This window comes from Canis aureus, chromosome 6, assembly GCF_053574225.1.
Source record: "Canis aureus isolate CA01 chromosome 6, VMU_Caureus_v.1.0, whole genome shotgun sequence".
Taxonomy (NCBI): Eukaryota; Metazoa; Chordata; class Mammalia; order Carnivora; family Canidae; genus Canis; species Canis aureus.
The window spans coordinates 36,349,989-36,367,277 of record NC_135616.1 but is presented as its reverse complement, the minus strand read 5'-3'; the positions used below and the strand labels follow the sequence as shown (position 1 = coordinate 36,367,277).

General features: G+C 45.4%; 1 protein-coding gene across 1 annotated transcript in view; it reads left to right on the top strand.

The window, feature by feature from the left end:
* The window catches only part of LOXHD1 (lipoxygenase homology PLAT domains 1), a 167,246-nt gene that overhangs the window by 72,031 nt on the left and 77,926 nt on the right, over positions 1-17,289 (top strand). The window contains exons 13-16 of the mRNA XM_077900660.1: positions 6,554-6,708; positions 8,357-8,517; positions 13,937-14,013; positions 14,930-15,126. Coding sequence (XP_077756786.1) covers positions 6,554-6,708; positions 8,357-8,517; positions 13,937-14,013; positions 14,930-15,126 — 590 coding nt within the window. The remainder of the gene's footprint in view (positions 1-6,553; positions 6,709-8,356; positions 8,518-13,936; positions 14,014-14,929; positions 15,127-17,289) is intronic.

The window sequence follows — 17,289 nt, the reverse complement described above, 5'->3', positions numbered from 1 at the left end:
TGGAGAAGGTAGAGAAGCTCTAAGTTCAGGGGCTGTGGCCCCGTGAAGAGGTGGTGTTGGGGGCAGGAGATGTTTGCAACCCCCTTGGTTCCTGTGCCCTCCTGGTGCCAGCTTTGTGGACAGGTGGTCTCTCCTTGCCCATCGCTCTGACCAGACTTTTGCTGCACACACTGTATCTACGTAGACCCACGGATTTAAGGCCAAATTTAATTTTCAGATGTCTCTATATCTCCAAATAAAAGTGGGTATATTCCTGAGAAACTAATTTGTACACTGACTTTAACTTTTTTGGTGATTTGTATCAATCCGGATATACTTTGTCTTCACTTTAGATGAATCACCAACAGTAGCATCCAATTTTTAAAACAGTGGCTTTATTGAGCTATAATTCATGTACTATACAATTCGTCCATTTAAAGTGTACAGTTCAGAGGCGGTTTAGTATATTGATAAAATCATGCATCCATCACTACTATCAAATTCTAGAACATTTTCATCACCCCCAGAAGAGATGTGGTATCCATTAACAGTCACGTTCTGTGTTTTACTTCACTCCTCAGACTCTGACAACAAATTATCTATTTTTTGTTGTTGTTGTTTCTATAGATTTGCCTATTCAGGACATTTCATATAAGTGGAATCATATAATAAGTGACCTTTTATGTCTGGCTTCTTAGCATGTTTTTAAGATCCATCCACACTGTAGCACATATCAGTATTTCATTTCTTTTTATTGCTAAATAATATCTCATCGTATAGTTAGATCATATTCAACTGTTGTTGGACATTTGGGTTGTTTCTACTTTTTTTGGCTATTACGAATAATGCTGCTATGAACATTCAGGTATAAGTCTTTGTGTGGATTAGGTTTTCATTTCTCTTGAATGGAATTGCTGGGTTATATGGTAACTCTTTGTTTAACTTTTTAAGGATCTATCAAACTGTTCTTCAAAATAGCTGCACTATTTTACATTCCCATCAGCAGTGTGTGAGGGCTCCAATTTCTCCACATTCTTGCCAACGCTTCTTCTTTATTATTCTTTTTCCAGATTATTTTAGGTATTCTGGGTCCCTTTCAATTCAATATGAATTTTAGAATCAGCTTTTCAGTTCCTACAAAGAGGTCAGCTGGCATTCTGACAGAGGTTATATTTTATATGTGGATCCATTTGAGAATTATCACCGTCTTAATAGTGTTAAGTCTTCCTCCAGTCAGTAAACGTGGGATGTTTTTCCAATTATTTAAGTAATTTTTATTTTTTTCAACAATATTTTGTAGTTTTCAGAGCATGTTTCTCACTCATTTTATTAAATTTATCATATTTATCATATTATTATGCTCTTTTGAATGGAGATTTTTTGTTTCATTTTCAGATTGTTTATTGCAAAAGAATAGAAATACAATTGATTCAGGTATATTGATCTTATACTCTACAACTTTGCTGAACTCATTTATTAGTTCAAATAGTTTTTAATGGAAACCTAAAGATTTTCTATATAAGATCATGTCCTCTATGCATACAGATAGTTTTACTTCTTCCTTTCCAATATGGATGCCTAACTGCTTTGGCTAAAACCTCCAGTACCATGTTGAAAACAAATGGTGAGAGCAAATACCCTTGTCTTGTTTCTGATCTTAAGGAAGGCATCCAGTCTGTCACCATTAATTATGTATTAGCTGTGGATGTTTCATAGATGACTTAATGGGTTGATGAAGTTTCCTTTTATTCCTAGTTTTCTGATAGTTTTCTTATCATGAAAGAGTGTTAGATTCTGTCATATGTTTTTTTCTGAACCTATTGAAATGATCATGTTACATTTGTGTTTTATTCTATTGATGTGATACATTATATTAATTGATTTTTCAAAACTTGTATCCTTAGGATAAATTCTACTTTGTCAAGGTATAAATCCTTTATGTTGCTGCACTTGGTTTGCTAGTATTTTGTTGGGGATTTTTGCATCCATATTCATAAGAGAGATAGGTCTGTAATGTTCTTTTCTTGTGATGTCTGTGTCTGGTTTGGTATCAGGGTAATGCCGATCTCATAAAATATTGGAAACATTCTGCCTTATTTTTTGGAAGAATTTGAAAAGAACTGGTATTAATCCTTCTTTGAATCCTTGATAGAATTCAGTGGTAAAGACATTTAGGCCTCAGCTTTTCTTTGTGAGTAGTTTTTTTATTACTGATTTAATCTTTACACTTGTTTTAAGTCTATTCAGATAAAGCCAGTTCTGTTAGCCACTCTTTTACTTTCAACCTATTTCTGTCTGTGAATCTATGGTGTATCTCTGTATATAGCAGGTAGTTAGATCTATTATCAGTTTTGCCAATCTTTGTGTAATAGTGTGACTTTTTTGGTGTTTGCTGACAGCTTTCAAACTACACTATGCTTCCCCCTTTCTGCCTGACATCTAGCAATTTGTTAAGAAGACTGAATGCTCTCCCTTAGCATTGGTGGAAACTTGAAGCCATGCAAGTGCTTACCCATGCAAGGGAGGGTCTCAAGCTATTTTTAGACTTTCTTGGAAACCTACCATACTCTCCCAGGAACTCTTCATTATGTGAACGATACATCTTATATTCACTTTTGGTACAAGTGAGACATCATCAGCCTTGATATATGAGCAAATATGTGGTGAAAGGACCCATCTTGTCTCTGCAGGATGACCACACTCTGCCTTTTGATTGAAATATTTAGTCCATTTACATTTAATGTAATACTGATATAGCAGGATTTATGCCTGCCGTTTTGCTATTGTTTTTTATGTTTTGTATCTTTTTTTGTTGTTGTTCTTCTATTTTTATACTACCACTTTATTTTGTGTTAAATAAATATTTTCTGGAATACCATTTTATTTCCCTTGTTTCTTTTAATATGTATTTTTCTTATTTTCAAATGGTTTCCCAGAGAATTACAATTAACATCTTAATTTATAATTCAGATTAATACCAACTTCATTTCAATAATATACAAAAACTTTCCTCTGATATGTTTGTTCTCCTCCCCCTCCTTTATGTTACACTGTCTTACAAATTATATCTGTATACGTTATAAAGCCCTAATGAAGTTTTATATTTATTGCTTTATGCAGTTGTCTTTTATATGAGATATGAAAAGAAAATAATTACAAATATTATACGATACCATCTATATATTTACTATGTCATTACTTTTCCTGGTGCTCTTCGGGTGAATTCTTCGTTGCTGCCTAATGTCTAATGTGAAGGATTCCCTTTAAATTTTCTTGGAGGGCAGGTCTACTAGTGATGATTTTTTTTTCAGTTTTTGTTTATCTGGAGATATCTTAATATCTTTTTCATTTTTAAAAATAGACTTTATTTTTTAGAGCAGTTTTAGGTTCACAGCAAAATTGGGAGGAAGTATAGAGATTTATCATATATTCCCTTCCCTTGCACATGCATATGCTCTCCATTATCATCATCACCTACCAGAATGACACATTTGTTATAATTAATGAGCCTACATTGATACATCCTTAGCACCCTGAGCTCATGGTTTACTTGTGAAGAACTCTTGGTATTGTACATTCTGTGGGTTTGGACAAATTTATAATCACATGTATCCACCATTATGGTAATATAAAGAGTAAATTCACTGCCCTAAAAAGTCCTTTGTGCTCTGCCTATTTACCTCTCCCTTCCTTTCCACCAAAACCCTGGCAACCATTGATCTTTTTACTGTCTCCATAGTTTTGCTTTTCCTACCGTAACATTTTTTAACTTTGTCAAGACCTATAATCCACTGATTTTTATCACCTTCTTCTTATACTCAGTTTTCTCTATACCTTGCTCAGATTGCCATTATAATCTACCTCTAAACCTGCTGTTTGTTACCTTTTCTGTCCTTATATCTCTCTATCATACTTGCCTAGATAAACCCTATCCTAGGTTAAGCCAAACAAATGACCTATTCAGTCATTGTAGACTTGCTATAGGAAAACATGCAGCCTTGCAGACTGGTCTCATTTTAAATTCATATATGACTCAGTATATCTCAATTTGTATTCAAGGCTGTCCTACAAACCTATCACTGACTTTGTGGCCACACCTCTGCTCTTCCTCCAGTCTCTATAGTTGTAGTTTCTTGAATCCTAGCAAAGCTAGTACTCTATCTATGCTCTAGTCATTTTTCTTCTTCCTCTCTAAAGAACTTCACTCATTCTTCCCTCCTGCATTATCATTTTCTTTTTCTCTACAGGATCATTCCCATTTATTATGATAATCTAGTATCTCACATATTAAACATTTTAAAATACAACTTCTCTAACTTATACCCCACTCCAGCTATTATTTTTCTTTTGTATTCCTCTTCACAACAGACTAATTGAAAGGTTTACATCCAGGCATCCAGGTGCTATATCGACTTTCTCACCTCCTATTCTGTTTTGCTATTGTTTCTTATGTCTCATATCTTTTTTGTGTGTTCTACCACTTGGTAGTATAAAAATGGTTAAAGCAAACTCTTGCTATAGGGCTCTTCCCTCCCTCCACAATTTCACTAAGACTGCTCTTGTCCTTGACATGAGTGCTTTCCATGCAGCTAAACCTAAAGTCACTCTCTTTCCTCAGTGGCTTTTACTACAGATGATCTTTCCTCCCTTCTCTTGGCTTCAGAAGCATGTCCAGCAGTATGTTTCCCCCCACCTTCACTGTTTGCTTCTCATCTGAGTTGCTAGCTTCTCCTGGGCTTGACCTCTAATGTTGGTGTCTCTCTATAATCCTCTCTGTGAGGGATCTCATCTGGTCCCATAGCTTTCAGTAGAATCCATGTGCCAATGATGACCAAAGTCATGTCAACAATCCTTACTCTCCAGACACATATTCAATTGCCATCTTGGTCTCTCTTTATGAATATCTAATAGACACCACAAATTTATAATGAACAAACAGAACCATTGATTTCTGTCTCTAAGCCCATCTTTCCCCCAGGCATCCCTACTTCTTATTGGAAATACTATCTACCTGGTTGTCCAAGCCAAAAACCTAGGAGTCATCCATGATTCCTCTTTCCCTTATTACTTTTCCAATCCATCACCAAGTACTATTGGTTCTACCTCAAAAATATATCTCTAATCTACTGACTTCTCTCCATTTCCAGGGAACCCCTAGTCCTAGGCACCCTCTTACTTTTTTTAGACAACTATAATTATTCTGCTAACTGGCCTGATTGACTCCTTCTTCCCCTACAATCAGTTCTCTCCATGGCAGCCAGACCGATCTTTAAAACATAAACAGAGCAGGCTATTTCCTTGTTTAAAGCCCTCTAATGGCTTCTCCTTGTATAAAAAAAACAACAAAGGAAGTCACACTTCTGACCTTCATCTGTCACACACACACCCCCACCATGCTGGCCTTGGTCCAGTTCTGGACTTCATCTAACCAAGCCATACTGGCCCCTCTCTGTTCCCAGAGAGAAGAACACCCCCACATGGGCTTTGCACTTACTCGCCCCCTCTTCTCTCAGAGCTTCCTGTGGCTGGCTCCTATCATTGGCATTGTACCAGACATCAACTTCTTGCTGCAAGCTTTTCTGCATCTCTAAATCCTCTTCACTCTCTCCCCATACTCCCCTCCCCATTTCCATCCCATTCAGGGGCACCCCTCTCCTATGTGATCTTTCTTGCAGACATTACTGAAAAAACTTTCCTGTTCATAATTTATTATGATTTTACTGTCCATCTTTCCTCTCCACCTACCCACTCTCAACTCTGATGGAAGCTCCATGGGGGCAGGACTCTGTCTTTCTTGCTCACTACTGAATCCCTGTCCAATAAGGGTGCCTAGCACCTGCTAGGCTTCAGTCAATAGATATAGGGCAAATGAATGAATGAGTGTGTGAATTAATGAATTTCACTTTCTAGCTTATTTGGAGTGGGAAGGGAGGCTGTGACGTGCAGGGATGCAGGTCCACCTTCTCCAAGGTACATTTTCAACAAAGAAAGAAGCTGCTGTCCCTCCCACAGTGGCTGCATTTGGTGCTTTTCAGTTCTGAAGCAAAGGGGGTTCAGTTCTGATTCACAAACAAGAGCTATCTTACTGGAGAAGATAAGACACATACTACTTGGAGAACAATCTAAGGCAGAGAGTCTGCTGGGTTGGATGGAATCAGGTGTCAAAATGGTTGAATCAGACCCATGGCCCCAAACACTGCCAACCCCCCTTAACAGTCTCCTGGGGGAGCATATCAACAAAGTGGTTTTAGGGATCCCACCTCTGGAAACTAAAATTTGGGAAGTCTAAATGGGACACAGGAATCTGCATTCTTACAAGAATTTCCCAGGGGATACAGATGCTTGTCCAAGCCTGAGAACCTCTGGTTTGTCTGGGAAGAGAGTCTTGCAGGTGAGCCGATCCATGACTGGGTGAGATGGGATTTTGTGAAGCCAGGGAGGCAGCAGGGTCAGCTCAGGCGAGACCTGAGGGGGTAGTGGGAAAAAGGGAAGAGGTGCTTAGAGACAGGAGCAATAGGGCCAATGCTGGGAGCAAGGGGAGGTCAGCCACTGTGTTCTTTTCTCTACCTTACAGTGGCCCGGTACCGTGTGACCGTGTGTACTGGAGAACTCGAAGGTGCAGGAACCGATGCCAATGTCTACCTCTGCCTTTTTGGTGATGTGGGGGACACAGGGGAGCGGCTGCTCTACAACTGCAGGAATAACACCGACCTGTTTGAGAAGGGGAATGTGAGTATAGCCATGTACCAACCCCACCCCCCTTGTCCCTGTCCCAGGTCCCATCTCCTTGTCTTTCTTGCTCTGATAGCGATGCTGGGTCCCAGTCGTCAGAGAGGATTGCTCAGGGGAAGAGCAAACTAACATGCATGATAGAGCCTCTAGGGTCCTGGGACTATCCAGCTGGGACCTGAAGAACCACCCTTTCAGGGGTCATGGTCCCCTCCACACCCCTAAGCTTTGAGAGGGGGGCAGAACAGGAAGACATTTGCGGGTAGGAGCAGCACCTTTCTTCCCTGGGGGCAGGGGATGGTCAGGCAGGGAGGGATGCTTGGCACCTTGCTTGTTGACTGGAGGACACAGGCTAGTGGAAGGCTGGGAACTTTGCTCTTTCCGCTAGACATGACCATTAGGGGCAACTTGTTCATTTCCTCTTTGAAAAAGAAATCAAGAAAGACATGAAATATGGGAGTGGAAGAGCTGGGTTCTGCCCCTACTCTTTTTATAGATGTGCAGGGTGGTCCCCTTGTTCTTCCTTACCTGTTAAATGGGCTTCCTGGGGAGGCCGCATGTGGGGCAGTAGGGAACATGCCAAGCAGATCTGGGGGCAAACTCAGGGTGGGGCCAGTTGCTCCATTTCCCCAGCTTTAGTTTCCCCATGTCTGAAGTGGGGAAGAGATGCTTGCCTGTGGCCAGCTGATGTGAGGATTAGGGACACAGATGCACTGCCTGGCCTGCATCACAGAGTTGGTGCTTGGTAGAGTCATTGTTGCAATAAAGTGAGGCTCAAAGCACTCACCAGCTGAAGCGGTTCGCAGATCAACCTTCCAAAAGTCTTGGCTCTCTCCCTCCTCTGCTGCCCCTTCCTTGGTGAGGGTAGCCAAGCCTTGGAAATTGAGTGGAGGTCTTTGTCTCTGGCCACTCCAGGCTGGCCTGGTTCTTGGGGTCATAGAAGGTTATGATAGTAAAAATAATCTGAGAGTCGTGGGTGGACCCAGGTTCATTTGGGGAGGGACCGAGGGGGTGACTTCACGTAGATATTTACATTTCCTCTTTGCCTTCCACCCCCACACATGCTTTCCTTCTATCTCCATCCCACTCCCTTATCCATAAATCCCACCCTTGTGATCCTGTTTCTGGAGGCTCCCAGGTGTGCTCATGTGGGCTTGGTAACTCTCAGCCCCTACTGTACTCCTGCTGCCCCACTGGCAGGCAAAACTATGAAATTAGCAAGACCACTAGCGCCCCCGCCAATCAGTCCTAGCCATGCCCCTCCTGCTATCCTTCTGTAGCAGGAGCCCGAGTTGATTAGCCAAGGAACTAATTCATGATAAATGGTTACTGATGGTACCAGCTTACCGTGTTCATCCTGCTGGGAGATTTGCCTTTTAGAAAGAGATCATAGAGAATGGTCATGGTGTAACCAAAAAAATACAGACCTTCCCTGTTGGGAATTTGACAGGGAATGACTTCTCAGTGGAGGCAGTTGGAGGAGGAGTTAGACTTTTCTTTCTAGGTATCCCTCAGCCCACCTGTGGAAGATCAGTAGCCCAACCCATCAGCCATGGCTTTTCTGAGTCCTGGGCCTGTGTCTTTCCTTTGGTGTTTGGGTCCCAAGGGTGCCACTGTCCAACTAGCCTTGCTGTGTTCCCCTCTGAAGGCCGATGAGTTCACCATTGAGTCAGTCACCATGCGGAAGGTGAGGCGGGTAAGGATCAGGCATGACGGCAAAGGCGGGGGCAGCGGCTGGTTCCTGGAGCGGGTTCTGGTGAGAGAAGAGGGGCAGCCCGAGAGTGACAACGTGGAGTTCCCGTGTCTCAGGTGCGTAGTCTGGCTGCTTTCTGTGTTCTCTAGCTTCGGTCCTGGGCCCTCCCCACACCACGGATCTGGGAGCAAAACAGTGGCTTAAGGTTGTAGCTGGTGCAAGAAGTGGCCCTGCTGGTGGCGCTTAGACTTGTGTCCCCATTGTACCTATGGGTGATGAGCCAGTGTCAGGTGTCCCAGTGCACTGCTGGGATATCTATTTAAGTACCAAAATTTCATGACTTTTTAAAGATACAGTATGACAGTTTCAGAATTTAACTGAGTTCCCTCAGATTATTAATACCTGCTGAATTAAACTTTTGAATCAAATGTGATTTTTTTTTACCATTTGGATGGGCCTTTACCCACATCTGTTCCTGGGAATGTCTTTCCAAGATACCTTATTTTGTTTTCATTCCCTTTCCTGAACTTACTAGTGAGGTAAAGTTTCTTTTCTCTTTCTTCTTAAATATTTGGGTTTCTATCATAACCAGTTTGGGGTTTCATCGATTTCTAGAAGATACTGACAGAGATTTTTTTTTTCACCATCAAGTTGGCCATTCCTATTCAGTGGCAACATCAGGGAGGTGTACGCAGTATTCTTGGCTTGGGGCTTTGGACCTGCCAGGCTCTGCAAAGGATTCAGCCTGCACCCATCAACAAGGTGCTGCATGTCCAAGCTCACTTCTTTAGGACTGGCTCAGGCTCCGTGAGGGTGGCTGCGCTAAGGGCAGTCTTCCTTGGAGTGGGTGAGGACAAGCTGCCCAACAGCCCAGCCCCACAGTGGATGCATTCTTCTTCCTCTAACCATACACACAATTGTACTCATGTGTAGGCAGACACATTTGCCACAGCTGAATTGCTTACCACCTCCATAAGCTCAGGAGGAGGAGTTTCCCAGCTATGGAAGGCCACTAGGACAATCCCATGGGACAATAATAGTGAAACATTTTTGTTCATGACAAAGACCTCTACAGTCTTCAAAGTCTAACCACTCTAAGTATTACAAGGGATTACATTAAAAAGATAAGAAATGACTCAGACAGCTCTAAGTGAGTGGCACTAATGGACAGAGAGAAGCTCACAGTAGGGGCTGGGAAGGCTGAGGAAGCCTTCTAGGAAGAGGGCTGGGAGTGGAGATCAAAAGGTAGATGGATGGCGACAAGGGAGGTAGGTCATGCAGGCTGGAGAAATGGCATGAAGCATGGACCGAAGAGGTGGCTCATGCAGAGACTGGTGAGGAGCTGCCTGGCACCTGAGGATGAAGGATGAGATGGGAGAGTTCTGGTCTCTCTCCAAGTCCATCACTAACTCATTTCCCCCCTACTGGGCCAGGAGGCTGTCTGGCTGGAACGCTCAGTGGAGCAGCCTTATCTCCATCCATTCAAAAGATATTTATTAAGCACTTGTTATATGCATTTGCTCCCTGACCTCAGATGTGTATAGCTTAGAGGGGAACTAAACAGTAAGCAAGTGAATAAACGAAGAAAGCCATACTTACGAACCATGAGGAATGGAATGAAGGAAACACACGATGGTGCGGAGCTAAGAGGAGCAGTGACAGTGACTTAGAGATGGAGGCTCTGGTTAGTTCTGTCTGCAGAGGAGACAGTTAGGCTGACTTCCTGAGGGACAGAAAGGAAAGTGCTGGGGGAAGAGCTTGAGGCTTCTAGAACTTCAGTGAAACCAATGCAGGTAGTCAGAGTAGAAGGTCATCAGGTGAGGTCAAGGTGGACAGAGGCCAGGGACAGGCGGCCACTATGTGGCTTTGGACAAGGAACTTCCATTTTGGGAAGCTCCCTCTGCTTCTGGGGGGAGGGCAGGCTATAGGGGGTCCAGAGGAGAAACAGGGCCTGGTAGGAGGGTTTGCAGGGCCCGAGATGGCACGCATTAGTTTGCTAGGCTGCTGTAATAATGTGCTACAGTCTGAGTAGCTTAAACAACAGAATTTTTGTTTCGTGGTTCTGGAGGCCAAAAGTTCTAATTCAAGGTGTCAGCAGGGCCGTGCTTCCTCTGAAGGAGCCCGGAACAGGATTTGCCCCATGCCTCTCAGCTTCGAGTGGTCACAGGCGTTCTTTGCTTGAAGATGGCCATCTTCTCCCTGTGTCTTCACATCATTTTCCCTCTGTACACATGTGTCTCTGTGTTCACATTTCCCGTTTTTATGAGAACACCAGTCATTTTGGGTTAAGGCCTGCTCTAATGACCTCATTTTAACTCTGTTACCTCTAGAAGGACGCTATTTCCAAATAAGGTCACATTCTGAGGTGCTAGGTGTTAAGACTTTAACGTATCATTTTCAGGGCACACATTTAAACCCATAACATGGCAGCTTGGCCCTAGATGGTGGCAGTGGAGGTAGAGAGATGGGGCTACCCTAGAGACAGATCCTAGAGGTAGAGCTCATAGGATGTGCCCACAAGAGAGAGGGCAATTGGAGACCTGGGCAGAGACTGTGCTCCCTGCTGAAGAAAGGAGCTTGGGGAGGAAGGGTTGTGGGGAAGGGGCTGGGCTGGACTCTGGAGGGTTAGCTGGGGCATTTTAGGTTTGTAGGTTTGAGATGCTTGTGAGTGGAGTAGGCTGAGTCAGGCCTTGAGAAATAGCTCCAGAAAATGAGAGCATAACGATAGAATTTAAAGTCAGGGAAATGGATGTGGGATCCTTCAGGGAGAGTGTGGATGAAGAACTCTGAGGACCGAGCCCTAAGGCAGGTCAGTAAGAGGACAGGGATCCTGGAAAGAGGATGAGGAGAAAGCTGGGATGTTTACACTGCCTACAGTGCTCATGCATGGTTCAGGAATAGCGTGGGACCAGGAGTCTAGCTACTTCCCTGCTGTGTGGCTTTAGGCAAATTTCTTAACTTCTCTGGTCATCTGCACCTTCCCAACCAGCATGTGTCTTACAGTGATGGTAAGGGTAAAATGGGGTTGTGCTTGGAAAGGAGCCAAGTCTGCCAAAGACACCAGTGATTCTGATTGCAGGGCAGAGGGCAAGTCAAGGCCCTCAAACACCCTAGAGCCCTTCCTGCCCCCAAACCCATAAAGCATTCATGCATCTTTAAGAAAATGAATTCCTTTGCCTTGGTTGAGGCATGTGGTGGCATTTACTGACTCAGGACCCAGGAGGACTTTGAAGAACCTGGAGATGGAGTGTGCACTCCCACGCTGCTGCTTTTTTCACCTGAACTGTTATTTTAGCTGCTTGGGGGAGAACAAATCAGGCCTCTTTATCACACTTCTCTGCCAGGATCAGGTAGTGTGAGTGTTTCAGCTCTGGCAGCTGTGTGTGTGTGTGTGTGTGTTGTGTGTACATGCATGTGCAGATGTCCACGTTTCTTATGAGCCTGAGGAAAGAGCAATAAAATCACCAACAGAGGCGTTCACCCAAGTGTCTGAAGCTGAAAGAAAATGACTATATTTGGAAATATTTATTAATACCTTCCAGTTGGAAACTAAAATGACAAACCACTGTGTCCCTTTACTGATGGAGTAGCCTGGTGGTGGTTGAGTGGTAGAGAAAGGGCGCATGGATTTCCCAGTGCCTGCGGGGCTGCTGGCTTCCATTCTTGCCATCCCCAAGAGGGTGGCTGGGCCATACCACCCCGTTCTCTACAGTCTCTGCTGTGGGAGCTGCCGGGCTACCTCCATGGGACAGAGGGGGAGACTCCTAATGGGTTGATCAGAGGGGCCCTAAGCAGTAGTTCCTGCTCTCAAATCTCTCTCCCATCCCCACCCCTCCACCTCCACCATTGTCAGTGCCAAGAATTCTGCAAATGCATCCTCCTGTCTTGGAATCCCAGATAACTTTGGTGTTCAAGATACACAGCACCAAAGCCCACAGTGAGTGTGACTACTCAACCACTGAGTAACATTTATTATGAGCTAACAGCCAGCAGGCAGCAAGGTCCCATGGGAATGTGAGCTCACGTGCTTGGGGAGGGAGGGTGAGAGAGAAAGGACGGGGACCCCACTATCCAGGGAGGGTGTATTGGCAGGAGTATTGTGGTTTAGGGAGACCTGAGCTCCGTGTCGGGAGGGCTGGGGAGTAGGCAAGGCCTTGGTTTCCCTGATGGGTTCTGTGGCCAAGGAGGTACCTCCCTGCCAGGAGTATGACAGGGCTGGGTTGCCAAGACAAGCTCCAGGACCAAGGCAAACGGGAGACACTGGTCAAGAGGTAAGTATCTTGGCTTCCCCAGGATGCTGGAGAACATTATGGGCATTTCTTCTGCTCCATCACCTGTATCACAGACCCTTGTGAGTACTAAGGCCTGGGCATCTCATGCTTGCACGGTCATCTGATTTCTCAGGCTGCATGCCCAGGCTCAGTGGGGATGGTGCTTTTTGGGTGAACTGGTCCAACGTGTTGCCCCAAGAGTGGATGACCAGCAGAGAGCTGGAGCCACAGCCCACTCTGGTGAATAGATGAGTCACTGCCATCAAACCTGGCCCCGTGGGGTCCAGATCAGCCTCTCCTTGTTGACAAATCTCATTCCTCCTTGAGGACTCAGGGCAAAACCCCTTCCCCACAAACTGTTCTCATTTCTTTAAATTCCTGTTGCACTTACTTTGCTCCAACAACCATCCTTGTCCTGGTCTTCCATGCCTTGGCTAGTCTATTCCAGCTTCTTTTTTTAATTAAAGATTTTATTTGTTTGTTTGTTTATTTGAGAGAGAGAGCATGAGTGAGCATGGGGAGGGGCAGAGGGAGCAGGAGAGAGAGAATCTCAGGTAGACTCCTTGCTGAGTGCAGAGCCCGGCATGGAGCTCAGTCTCATGACCCTGAGATCATGACCCGAGCCAAAATCAAGAGTTGGCCGCTTAACCAACTGAGCCGCCTGGGCGCCCCTAATCTATCCTATCTTCTTAACTAGGTGGTAGGTTCTCTGAGGGCCAAGCCTCTTTTCTGCCTTCTCTTTCTCCCCAGAACCCCCAGCACAGTGCCATCTGTACAATAGATTCTCCCAAAAAGAGACGATTGTTTTTGCTGATAACAATGACACCGATATTCTTGGCTTTCAAGATAGACTCTCTACTGCGGTTGCCAAGGTCCTGCATGCTGTGACCTTCTACCCCTCCAGCCTCCTTTCCTCACATGCCAGCTACTCCCTGCCCCCAACACCCTGCTGCCTTCCATCCACAGGGGCCTTCAGGTCAGCTCCTGGAGGCCCTGCTCTGTCCCAGCGTATGCTGTTCCCTTGGGAAAGCACCTCCCTTTTCTCCCAGCCAACTCCTCGACATCCTTCCAACCTCAGCCAATATCACCTCCTCAGGGCAGTCCTCCCTCTCCAGTCTAGTGGGGACTCTTTGTTCTTAGCTTCTGTAGAGCCTTTTCCTCTGCCGAACTCACGGTTCTGACCTCCCTGGTGACTCTGCAGGAACTGTGCGATGGTTGGCGGTGGACCACTCAGAGAGCTAACAGCCCCTTGTCTACCCACCAGGTGGCTGGACAAGGATAAGGATGATGGTCAGCTGGTCCGAGAGTTGCTGCCCAGTGACAGCAATGCAACACTGAAGAGTAAGTCGTCCCGATGAGCAGGTGAGGTGGTGAGTAGGCCTCCGGTGAGAGAGGCACCTTCCCCTTGCTGCATGGAAGTAAGCCTTTGGAACAGGCATGTGCTCTTCCCTTCATTCCCCCACCCCCACCCCAGGGGCAGCAGTGGGGAGGGCGGAGAGGAAGAGGCTCTGAGGGATGATCTGCAATTTTCTTCGCTGTCTGGGCTGTGTACACAGTCTCTTTGTGGCTTTGGATGTGGGGCCCTGAGCACATCCAGGGCTCTGTCGATAAGAGCAACAAAGGCAGTACCACTAGCCAACAGGCGTTCTTATCTCCCCTTAGGCACAGGCAATGCAGATCTTTCTGATGTGAAAATGGAGCACCATCTGCATGGTGCCCTGTTTCACGATGGGGCTTTAGGTCCACATTAGAATTTCAGTCCTGGCTCAACTGTCAACAGCCTTGAACCAAACGTGTAACCTTCTAAAGCCCGGATCCCTAGCTTGTAAAGCCAAGATCAAAGTCCTTAGTGACAACTCTACATATATAATGTGCTAAACACCGTCTGCAAAGCTTGATGCTCCTTTGCCTCTGTTTCCTCACCCATTGGATGAGAAACTGGACAAAACGGTTGCCTTGGGTCCTTCAAGGGCCCTGCACTTGCCATTCTTCGAATGCTTACCTGTTCTCGGAGCGTTCACACCTTTCGGGCAGGCAATGCTGGGGTTAGCATCCCAGTGTTGTAGATGAGGGGACCCGACAGAGAAGAAGGGAGCCCTGTCCCATTGTGGAGCTGCTTAGAGAGCACAAGGACTCAGCTGCTGACCCCCAGCCCTGTGTCCCACCCCAGCTGCAGACCACCCTTCTGCTCCAGCCCTTCCCACCTGCCCTGCACTAACCTCACCTCCCTCCCCACCTCTCACCTTGGTCCATCCAGACTTCCGCTACCACATCAGCTTGAAGACGGGGGATGTCTCTGGGGCCAGCACAGACTCCAGAGTTTACATCAAGCTCTATGGGGATAAATCTGACACCATCAAGCAAGTTCTTCTGGTCTCTGATAACAATCTGCAAGACTATTTTGAACGTGCCCGAGTGGATGAGTTCACCCTGGAGACCCTGAACATCGGAACTGTAAGTCCCCTTCCTGAGACCACGTGACATGGTCTTCCCCACCCTGCATATATCCACATGTGGCTACACACACGCACTCACATGTGCACGCACATATCACAACCCCCACATGCACACACGCCACATGCATATGCATCCTCACATGCACACAGGTGAACCTATTTTGAAGGGAAAAGAATGCCCACTTGGGGGTAGGAGACATACATTGTTATCTGGCTATGACCCAGAACAGCAGAAGCTATGTGGACAGTGGTTAAGCTTCTGCAGTCCCTTCAGGGATGGAGTGACTATTTTTGGTGTCTGTGGTCTCAACATTTCCTTTACCTACAGAGCCAAGACCAGTGTAGGTGGGTCCAGTGTCTTGGAGAAGGGGATGCTGGCATGCAGGGAAGGAAAAGAGTGGCTAAAAATACTTCCCAACTCCAAACATGACTGTGCATCTGAATTACGCTCAGGAAACTTGTTTCAGTGCACACCCTGAGCAGCAAGGGAAAGATTCTGCCTTTGAAGGTGGCACTTGGTCAAGGCCCCAGGTAGCCCTGCTGCTAGCAGTCTAAGCTCTTCATCTGGAAACGCACGGATCTAACCCCCTGGGCTATAGTTTTGGAAACTTTTCTAGAAATATCTGAACTGGGCTTCCTCTTACCACCTGCCCTTCTCAAGATGTGGCTAGTGGGAATTGGGATGCTGACAACTCCCTGACTGCAGCCTCACTTTCTGCAATCCCTTTCCCCTGTCTCTGAGCTTCACTCTATTTGAAGTACTCCATGAAAATGCTCTCAGAGGGAAGATTTCACATCAGTTCTTTATACCTTGACGGTAAATCAAAGTTTTCCTTCCTTAAAAGGTATTTACATTTTCAGCAGAATTAATAATCATAGAGTGAAATGCTGTTCCCTTTACTGAGGATTTCTGGTAACAGCCAGCAGATAAATGAGACATCTGAGGGAAGGAGAATGGTGTTTGGGGCCTTTCCTTGCGTTTCTGAAACACACTCAGCAGACAGTGTGGCCAAGAGATTGGGAGTGTCAGTCTGGTCCCACATTTCCACTTACCTGCCAAGCCTGTAAGTGACCTCACCTTTGTTGCATTCATTCATAACGACAAGAGATGCTAATGGCATTGTTGTGAGCATTAACTAGGTTAATAATACCCCAAGCCCACAGAAAGCGCTCAGTAAACGCTAGCTGTTATTGACAGAATAATTGCTCCACGTAGGTGCTGGGCATTCTGGAATTGAAGGAAATTAAGAAGTTCTGTCCTAGGAGCTTCCCACTGTGTCAGGTAGAAGACACCTATCTCTGTCTTTACTCTTTCAGGTGGTCCTGTCACTGTCCCAGCACCACAGACAGTGACACTCTCCTGTGACCCCTGGCACTCACCCAAAAGGCTCTCGGGCTCTGTACACAAAGCTGGTTTCCTTCCAGTAGTCTGAGGAGACATGCACTGAGTTACAACAGTGTTTTCATGATGAGCTCAAAGAGGCACTTAGTACTCAGAAGGGCAAGAACAGGGCTTGGAGGGACAGTTGTCTAGAGCTAGCCTTCTGGCCCCAGACTCATGGCTAGCATTACCCTCCAAACCAACACAGAGAGAATCAGGGGGGAAGCTTGGCAGGGGATCTCAAAGGCTGTTTGATAATTCCATCTGATGTTAGAATTGCCCCACAGACAGCATTTCAAGAAAACACTAAAGTGATTCAACATTGGAGAAACAAGTATTCATAAGGATGGTAACATGATGATTGACGCCATTGTCTATGTCAAATGTAAAGGTGTTAAAATGTAAAATAGCAAAGCAAGTGGACAATTGAGTGCTACTGGAAAGAGAAATATGTTCCTCAGGGCCAAGGGTAAGAGGAGAGATTGAGCATAGAACCAGAGAGGCTGTCCTGAGAGGGTGTCTACCTACCATGTCACTTATATGACGGTGCAGAGAAAAAGAAAAAAATGCAGAGGTACATACAATAGTGCATTGTTTAAAGCAGAACAAAGCCAAATCAATACCATGATTATATTAGAAGCAAATGGTTCATGTTTTGAATGTTCCCTTTCCTGTGCAGCCACCACCCAAGTACATACTGGAGCTTTCAAAGTTCACATCATGCCCACTCCCTCATGTGCTTCTCACAACTTCCCTGAGAGGTGAGCTGCTCTTAAGAGG